Source organism: Trachymyrmex septentrionalis, unplaced genomic scaffold (genome assembly GCF_001594115.1).
Source record: "Trachymyrmex septentrionalis isolate Tsep2-gDNA-1 unplaced genomic scaffold, Tsep1.0 scaffold62, whole genome shotgun sequence".
NCBI lineage: Eukaryota > Metazoa > Arthropoda > Insecta > Hymenoptera > Formicidae > Trachymyrmex > Trachymyrmex septentrionalis.
This window is the reverse complement of record NW_017305800.1, coordinates 7836-17768: the sequence shown is the minus strand read 5'-3', so window position 1 is coordinate 17768 and position 9933 is coordinate 7836. Positions and strand designations below refer to the sequence as shown.

The 9933-nt window shown below is 25.6% G+C and overlaps 2 protein-coding genes across 2 annotated transcripts; both read left to right on the top strand.

Moving 5' to 3' along the window:
* Positions 1-3328: 3328 nt before the first annotated feature.
* Positions 3329-7089, top strand: LOC108752702. The gene is made up of 5 exons (XM_018493733.1): positions 3329-3373; positions 3442-3587; positions 3833-3965; positions 6672-6800; positions 7078-7089. Exons 1-5 carry the CDS (start codon positions 3329-3331, stop codon positions 7087-7089), a joined length of 465 nt encoding a protein of 154 aa, XP_018349235.1.
* An 8-nt stretch (positions 7090-7097) lies between these two features.
* Positions 7098-9218, top strand: LOC108752701 (odorant receptor Or2-like). The gene is made up of 6 exons (XM_018493732.1): positions 7098-7240; positions 7346-7456; positions 7560-7650; positions 7996-8132; positions 8330-8462; positions 9165-9218. Exons 1-6 carry the CDS (start codon positions 7131-7133, stop codon positions 9216-9218), a joined length of 636 nt encoding a protein of 211 aa, XP_018349234.1. The 5' UTR covers positions 7098-7130.
* Positions 9219-9933: the final 715 nt, after the last annotated feature.

The window sequence follows — 9933 nt, the reverse complement described above, 5'->3', positions numbered from 1 at the left end:
ACACATACACACATATTTATATAAATAAATGAAGTTGCGGCAGCGAAAACAATAGAATTTGCCAGTGTAACATTTATGAGGCTATTTTTCCACAAATGTCTTTTTTTCTTCATTTTTGTGGGAAAAATTTTCCTTATACATCGATCGCTTAATCGCAGACTTCTTTAAGAAAAATACTGCAAAATTACAAGTGTTTGAATGCTCTATAACGTTTAATATAAAAGTAACGTTAAGTTTTTAATAGTAAAATTTACACTAAAAGAAGGAATATTCAATGAATCGGTCAAAAAGTGGGGATGGACGGAATGTTCCCCACTTTTTTGCAGTCATATGTGTTCCTACCCTCGAAGAGATGACTTGCGTAAAGGATCGATACTTTAGTCTCAATCGAATTCTCATGCTCGCTATTGGTTTGTGGCCTTATGAACAATCTAAACTCGTTCGACTACAATTGACTTTGCATTACGGAATTCTGGGAAGTTTTATTATATTTCAGGTAAATAAATGCATAGTATTTAGTAGATTTTTATAAAAAACGTTCTTATTTATTAATAACAATATTCATTAATAATTAATAAATTACCACATTGTTATTAACAGCAATCTGGCATATTTAAATTTATTTATAATTATACAATATAAAATAATATATAATTTTGTTATATAATTATTATGACGTATGTATAATTAGATTTTATGCTTTATGTTCAATGTATTATTGTACATAAGAAAAATAATTAATAATTAAAATCTTTCTATTTGCTGATAAAATAATGTTATTTTTTATATAAATAATTCAACAAAATCATTTCCCGTAGTTTACAACATTTGCGACCTCAAAATATGATTTGCAATTAACCATTGAAATTCTATCTGTCACGTTCTTCTTTAATCTCTTCTTGATACCATACCTCTCGTTCAACTTTAACATGGATGTTGTAAGCGATAAGAAATATTTTTTATTTAAATAAATGCATGTTGTATTCTTTAAATTTCTTAAAATAAAATCTTACTCTAAAAGTTAAAATACTGCCACTATTAAACAAAAAATGAAAAATTTGCACTTTTAAGCACTCTTGAATAAGAGTGACTAATTTTCACTTTTTTATGAAGTGAGATTCACTTAAAAAAAAAAAAAAAAAAAAAAAAAAGAGTGAGATTTCTCTTTTAGAGTAAATTTTACTAAAAAAAAAAAACCTGCCACTCTTCGAGAGTGCAAATTTTCCATTCTTTTTCTTTTTTAGCAGTAATTTAACTGTCTTCGAGATTTTATTTCAAGATATTTAAAGAGTATATTACATTTGTCTATATCAACTTCCGCATAACAAGTAGCATAGAAAATCATTGACAGGTAAAACACTTATTAGAACTTCTTCAAGATACCTACGATGAACTAAGAGACGAAAATGAAATTGCCATTATAGAAAAGTATTGGAACATCGCAAAACGTTACACTGAAATACTTACGCGTAAGACAATCTCTCAGTTTTCACTACTTAGGAAATATGCAGGTTTCATTTAAAAATTCAAGTAACATTTTTATTGAATAATCTATTTGCGGTTGTACACAGTATTGTGTTTCAAATTTCGTAATTATGAATGATAAAAGCTAATTTTTTTGAATAATTAACTAATCGATTATACGTATGTATGGTGATATTACATTAAATCATATCACATGTACAAATTGCTTTGTTACCATCTGAAATCTATGCAATGTCTTCTTGTGTGTACCATCTTTAGTATACAAGTACTTTAAGAAGTGCGTTTATGCGCACAAAATTTGAAATAACCATATATAGCTGTACATCAGGTGATATCGTAAACATATATATTGAGGGAAAATAAAATAAATTTAAAATGTATAATAGTATTTAAAAATATTAAAAAATTAATAATTTTTTATGATTGTTTTCAAATCATTCTTTAGTGCTCTTTATCTTTACCGATATTTTGTTCATCTTTTCTCCATTTTTGCCACATATAATCGATACTATGATCTCTGAAAACAAATCCCAGCTGCAGCCATCATTAAAAATCGTCACAGAATACTTCTTCGATCAAGAAAGATACTTTTATTTAATTATACTGCATGCAGATGTAGCATTCTTTATAGGATCACTCGCAATGCTTGCGACGGGAGCAATGCTTTTAACGTATATGCAACATGTCTGCGGAATGTTAAAAATTGCCAGGTAAAAAAATTAATGCAATAATGACTATCAAAAAAATTCCGCACTAATTATATGATAAATTAGATCGCGAAATGAGTTAGTTTTTACATATAATGTAGTTTATAATGTGGTGGACAAAGTATGTCACAAATACAAAGCTAGAAAATGGATAATTTTTGAGCTATGATACACAAATGTGCAAAATTTATACTTACAGAGCATCTTTGACACATCATAGCTCAAAAATTATCTAATATTGAGTTTTAAGTTTATAACATCTTTTATCACGTTATAAGCTATATTACATGTAAAAACTAACTCATTTTATCAAGAATTTTCCTAATTTTTTCATAATACGAAGTCTTTTGTATTGTAAATATCAAAATATCATATTTGCTTTGTCGCATTCAGTTAGATGAAACTACATAGGATTTATTTCAAATTTATTATACGTGTTAATTATATGTTCACTGCACGTTGGCTTAGACAGTTTCTTTTTTTTTTTTTTAATTCAAAAACTACAGCAAATATCTCAAAATAGTAAGACTTTTTTATTCCCCTTGATCCATTCTACGTCCCCAATGCGGTTCTTACCCTAATTTTGAGACACCCTTTTATATATATATATATATATATATATATGTATATACATATATATGTATATGTATTTAAATATATATAAGTTATTTATTACAGCTATCGTATGGAGCAAGCCATGACAATTGGTATTAGACGAATGAGTGATATAAAAAATGCAAATTTAATTTGTAAGGGCATAATTTATGCCATAGACATACATCGTAAAGCTTTGAAGTAAAGTATTATCAAATCTGTAAATTAATTTTAAATAAATTGTATTCAATTTTATATATAAATGTTTCTTCCAAAACTTTAGTTTAAAAATTTATAATTATATTTTATTGTAATTTGAACATTAATATTTAACATCAGAAAAGAGATAATTAAGGAATAAATAATAAAATGCTAATATCAGTGTCAAATTGAAATCTATTCGGAAATAATCAAGGAATTTATCTTTGAATTTATTTCTATATATTACGACACATATTGTATATATTATATAACTACTAATATTTTTTCCTTAAAGGATTGTCCAAATTTCTGTATCATCATTTAATATGACATTTTTTATTATGATATTGAATGGAACAGTTTTTGCGAGCCTTAATCTTTATCGAGTAAGTTTGAACTTTTATTTTTTTAAGTAGTATAAAGTATACTTTTGAATAAATAGCTCACATTCCAGATTTTTCGAGAAATATCATCTGGATATATTGGCGAAAAAGTAATACAGTGCTTCATAATATTGAATATTCATTATATATACACATTCCTTTCCACCAATATTGCGCAACAAATTATAGATCATAACAATAGCATATTCGTTACAGTGTAAGAAATATTCTTATGTGATACGTGAAAGTTACAATTTTTGCAATACAAATTAAAGTTAATAGTACAAAATTTGTAACAAAAGCTGAAATATTTCATAAAACAATTATACATTATATACATATATATTTACGAGATAATTAAAAATATCTATAAATTATTTTATCCATCATAATATTATCATATAAAATTATCATATTATATTATCATATAATCGATATTGATTGTATTTAATCATTTCATAGATACAATGGTTACTGGTACGTAGTTCCCTTACATGTACAGAAGCTAATATTGTTCCTATTGCAAAGAGGCACTAAAACTTTTAAGATAATGATTGGTGGATTATTTGTGGGTTCCTTAGAAGGCTTCGCCACGGTAAAAATTGAATCAGAATTTATTCAATAATATTTTTCAAACATTTGAAGAAAATATTTTTCATTGCAGCTAGTCAGCGCATCATTCTCTTATTTCACATTAATTTATTATACAAATCAATAACATACCATCTAAAGCTCTGTATAATCTTTAGACAGATTATAAATATGTACAGAATTTTGATGATAATGTTGCAATGTATTATATAGATGTTAAATGAATAGAACTTGGACTTCGATACTATCAAATTAATGAAAAAAATACAGATAGTGTAACTCCGGCAAATACGCCGCGCTGGGATTTACGCCGCAAAAGTCAGAAAAAATGGAAGGAGTGAGCGTAATTTTCCCGCAACTACTCTCTCTGTTACATGCCTTTATATTATATTAATATTGTGTTATAATTTTAGCTTCTTAGTGTTAATATTAATGAATTTATTGTGAGTTGAATCGATTTGTCACTTTAATAAGTAACGCCATCATAAATTATAATTTATATAAAACGATTAATGTAGGACGTGTAAAAGACTTAGTAGTTATTTCATAATACGTACATATAGTGGAATAGTAAAGCATGTATAACAAAATACATGTGTTTTGCTTTCGTATTCTTTGTTTAATTTGTTATTTTGTATATCCCACCTGTTAGGGCCATACGGCATTTTTAGCGAGTGGGATTTATGCTTAAAACATACAAAGTATATTGAATTTAGTGCACTAAATGCAATAAATGCATTATATGAAATATATATCTTATGTCATAATACTTGTAATATTATATATGTAGGAAGATTATAATTATTATTTATTACTTCATATACATATTTTTATCCCTTAATAAAACTTTATAAGTTATTGTGTCCTTATTTATATGCATTATTTGTAAATTTTTTATGAGCCGTACATATCCTCTTTCTCTCTATAATTAACCATATATCCCATCCCTATGAAATATAATATACCGCAAAAATGCAAGGGTTTCAAAAAGTTTATTTTTTAATATAAAAAATAAATATTTTGAACTTCTAATACTTGTTTCATAATAATAGACAGTACAAAGTTTTTACTGATATAGTTCGTTTACTATAAATATAGTAAATAATACTGAATAAATTAAGTTTTTAATAAGTGCGGCGTATATACCGGAGATACTCTAATAAGTAGAATTGTTCAAAATTATTTTCTATAGTTCTTATTATTTTACTTATTGTAATGTGCATGTTGATACATTAAATCTCAAAAATATTCAAAAATTTATAATGTGTTATTATTGCATTAAATTTAAATACATTCTCTTGACAGCACAAGTGATGCAAAGTTAGAAGATTTTAAGAAAATAAACATTAAAGTTTGACTTAAATATTAACATTGCGTAATTTACTAACTTGAATATGATATGCCAATGTTTAGCGTTGCTTAGGCAAACATGTCATACGAGTGTACATTCTAGACTAAAATAAGTAGAAATGTAGTGAAAAGTAGCTATTGCGGCTGCGCGACTTTCGCACGAAAAAAGTCCTCGTACGAACATTTCCCTATGAGAAAAGAACATCCGTTAAATTGCTTTTACTGTAAAATCAATCATTTATTCCGGTGTTCCTATAATTTATTTATGAACGTTATCCCAAGAAAATTTCTTAAATTATGCGGGTTTAATTTTATAATTGTATTTCATAATGCTTTGTAATATACTATAAAATAGAAAAATAAAATTTACTGAAAAAATTGTGGTAAAAGAAAAGTCACACTCACTGAATAGGAAAGAGGGGATGAATACATGTCCGTCGCTACTTTTCCGTTAAACACATCTTGGTGTTCGCGAAGAAATGATCTGTCTCGAAACTCGACATTTTAGCCTCAACCGAATTCTGTTGCTTGTCGTTGGTTTGTGGCCTTACCGACGATCGCTCATCGTTCAATTTCAGTTACTTTTATTCTTTGGTACTCTGATGACTTTTATTATATTTCAAGTATGTTAAAATTTTAATTTTATTATTAAAGTAAAAATGAAATACGTTATTGAATAGTGAATATTTTATGACTTATATAAAACATAACGTTATTTCAATTATATTCGTTAGATTTTTTTAATATAATTATATTATATAACATTTGTCTTTTTAAAATAAAACTATTGTATACAATATAGAAATATTAATAACTTACACTTTTTACTATCTGACTGTATATAGTACATAGTGCATAATAGAAGCAAGGAGCGAGCAATTTACTAACTTAATTAAATAATCTGCTATCACTTGCTTAATGCTAATTCAGTAAAATATTTCTTGCAGTTTACAACATTATTAACGTCAAAATGTACTTCAGAACACATTCTCAAAGTTTTTTCCACTTCATTTTTTTTTATGTGCTTCGCGATCAAATATAATTCATTTTGGATTAACGCCGATACCGTAAGAACGTTATCAATCAAATATTAGATAAATGGAATATTCAAGTATAAAATTTTCCAATTCTTTTTCGTATTTTTATCAGATGGGGCCAAGTTATCCTGTCTTTTATTTTCTTTCAATTCTTCATAGCTTGATTCTTTATACTTTTTAATTATAATATAAAAAGAGACAGAAAGGTAACAGGTAATTTGGTCCTAATCGATAAAGAATATCAAAAAATTAAAGAAGAAAATATTTGATTATATAATCATTTCCAAATTTTAATGAGAAATATAATATCATTGATGCCACAGGTAAAGAGTTTACTGGAACAACTGCAAGATGTATGTAATGAATTAAAAGATGAAAATGAAATCGCTATTATAGAAAAGTATGGAAGTAAGGCGAAATATTATACAACTGCAATAATACGTAAGACAATGGTAGTTGAGTCTTTTATATGTTTCAAAATTACAATAGATAAAATGTAATCACAAATAATATATTTTTTCAAATCGAAACAAGATTCTATCTTTTCTCAATAAAAAGAATTTGTTTAATTAAAAGCTAATAAAGTTTGATTTATATATATAAATAACTTTATAAAATTTCTCTCAGTGTCTGGCATATGCGTGGAAAGTACTGTAACTTTTCTACAAACTTGGCCGTATATTCAACACTTTATTCTGCTTAATAACAATTCTCGATTAAATCCTTCAGTATACATTGTGACAGAATATTTTATTGATCAAGAAAAATATTTCTACTTTATCATGCTGCACACATTAGCAGCTAGTTACATAGGACTTATCGCAATGATAGCGACAGGAACGATGCTTCTTGCATATCTTCAACATACCTGCGGAATGTTTAGTATCGCTAGGTAAATAAATAATATACTAGAATGAATACAATAATAAACGATATTTTGTTTGTCATCTAAAACGAATTTAGATGAAGTAATTATATGGGGATAAATTATTTACAGTTACCGTATTGAACAGGCAATCAATATTTTACAAAAAGATGACTTAAAGAATAAGAGCAAAATTTATAAGGAAATAATTTATGCCGTAGATATTCATCGCAGAGCTATGGAGTAAGTATATGTATATTTGATAAGAGTACATGTTAATATATGTACATCTAATAAGAAATATTTAATACATATAGTAACACGTACTTTTTCATACTTGATACAGGTTCACCGACTTTTTAATATCAAATTTTGAGGGATCATTTTTCTTCTTAATAGCAATTGGCGTAACTTGTCTTAGTCTTAATCTTCTTCAGGTAAATTTTTTAATATTTAATCGTGATTACGTGATATTAGAATGTTATCGAAAACTCAAGGAAATAAAAAGAAATAAGCAAATACCTTTTTATTGTAGAATATATAGATTAAAAGCATTTATAAAAATAATATTGTATCCAATATCTTTTCTCATAATTCATGACTATATACGTATTTGTTATAATACTACATAAAAATGTCTTATAATTATAAAAAAAATTAATCATTACGTAACATAATACTAATCCATTGACAAAAAAATAAACAGAATAACACGAACAATATAGAACAATGTGATTTGAAGAAATAGATAGTAAATGCGTAACAAACATCGTAATTTTTAGGCTGCGTTGTATCGTAATAATATTGAGCAACTTATACTACCTCTTTTAATTATAATGATCCTTTATGTATACTTGTTCGTATCCAACTGGACTGCGCAAGAAATTACGGATCATAATGAATATATATTTGCCACAGTGTAAGAAAGATATTTTTATCATATATTTTTACATAAGAGCACTTGTTTTGATTCTTGTAATAATAATTATTGAATATATCACAGCAGAAACTAATACGACTCATGGAACAAACATATCTATTATAATCATTATTACCAAATATATTTTATCTTTTTACAATTATTCTTATCTTTATTAATTTGTCATTATATTGTAGATACAACGTTCAGTGGTACGTAGCTCCATTACATATACAAAAAATGATGTTGTTTCTATTGCAAAGGGGTGCTAAAGCTTTTCATATGATTCTTGGTGGAATATTCGTGGCGTCTTTGGAAAGTGCTGCTGCGGTAAGAAATACATATACAACTGTAATACATATATGTATTACAGTTCATAGTAAAATCTTCTATTTCTTATCCTCACGAATTGTTTAACCCTTTGCATTCTGAATTTTTTTTGAATATAATGCATATTAATAAATATATATTGTTATGATACTACATACACAATATTTTATAATTAATATAAAAAGAATTAATAATATTACGTAACACTAATCTATAATAATAGTATATTACAATAGTATGACTCGACATAAGAGCTCGTGTAAATAAAATTGATGTCGAGTCATATTTGACACTCAACTAGAAGTGCAAAGGGTTAATAAAAAATAGTATCAACAATCTGAAATATTCTGAAATTTATATTATTTAGAATCATGCTCTACATAGTATATATTACAGAATAACACTACAGAAAATTTCTTAAAACAATTATGTTAAATAAAATATACTAATAGCTCAATAAAGCTAAAAAAAGTAAAATGAAAGAAAACAAATTATTAAATTATTGTAGTATTTTCTATTTTGTCGCATTTAAAAATATTATTAAAAAGTAGATTTTTTTCTACTTTAAAACGTTATTGTTAATTATTAAAAAAATTAATTATTTAAAACTATTAATTCCTAACCATTTAGCTAAAAAAAGTTCTAATATACATATGTTTATAATTTATTACAAAATAAAACAAACGATATATATTTTAGCAGCTGATGAGTACTTCGATATCATATTTCACTGTTCTCTATTCTACAAAAAATTGAGGATATAAATTAATAATGATAAAATAATTCTAAAAAAATCGAGTTTAATATTTAAAAAATCGAGACGAAAAGAGAACAACACAGATAAAAGAAGAAATACTGAAACCACTATGATTTCGCATTTTAAATAATATGTGCTAAAGTATCAAATCCGATAGAAAAAAATTATTTTAATGAAGACACACGTACATCGACAATAAATAATAAATAAGAATTACATAATGTAAAATTGACGATATTGTAACAATGTAAATCTTCTTTGTCATTTAGATTTTAATTAATTTATTTGAAAATGCATTCTTTACGTAACATGTAACAACATTTTTTATGGTTCCGTTATTAAATAAAAATAATATTTTTGTGATTACTTTCCTTTTTATATAATGCGTAACTAACATGTTATTTAATTTGATGATATATATTTCCAATATGTAAGTATTTCAAGTAGAGTTCTACAAACTACCACACATTTGTATAAATAACATAAAAATATATGTATAATCGTCTTAAATAAAACTATTGATTATTATACAAACAGCAGAAATTTTTATTTATAATACTATCGTGGATAATGTTATAGAAACGTATATATAAAATATAAATAGTTCCAATACAATGTTGCGTAAAATATTAATAAGATACAGATTTCAGTACTTTATCAATAAATTTTGTTGATACTTAAGATTGAATTTAAAAATACTACTCTAAAAGAACA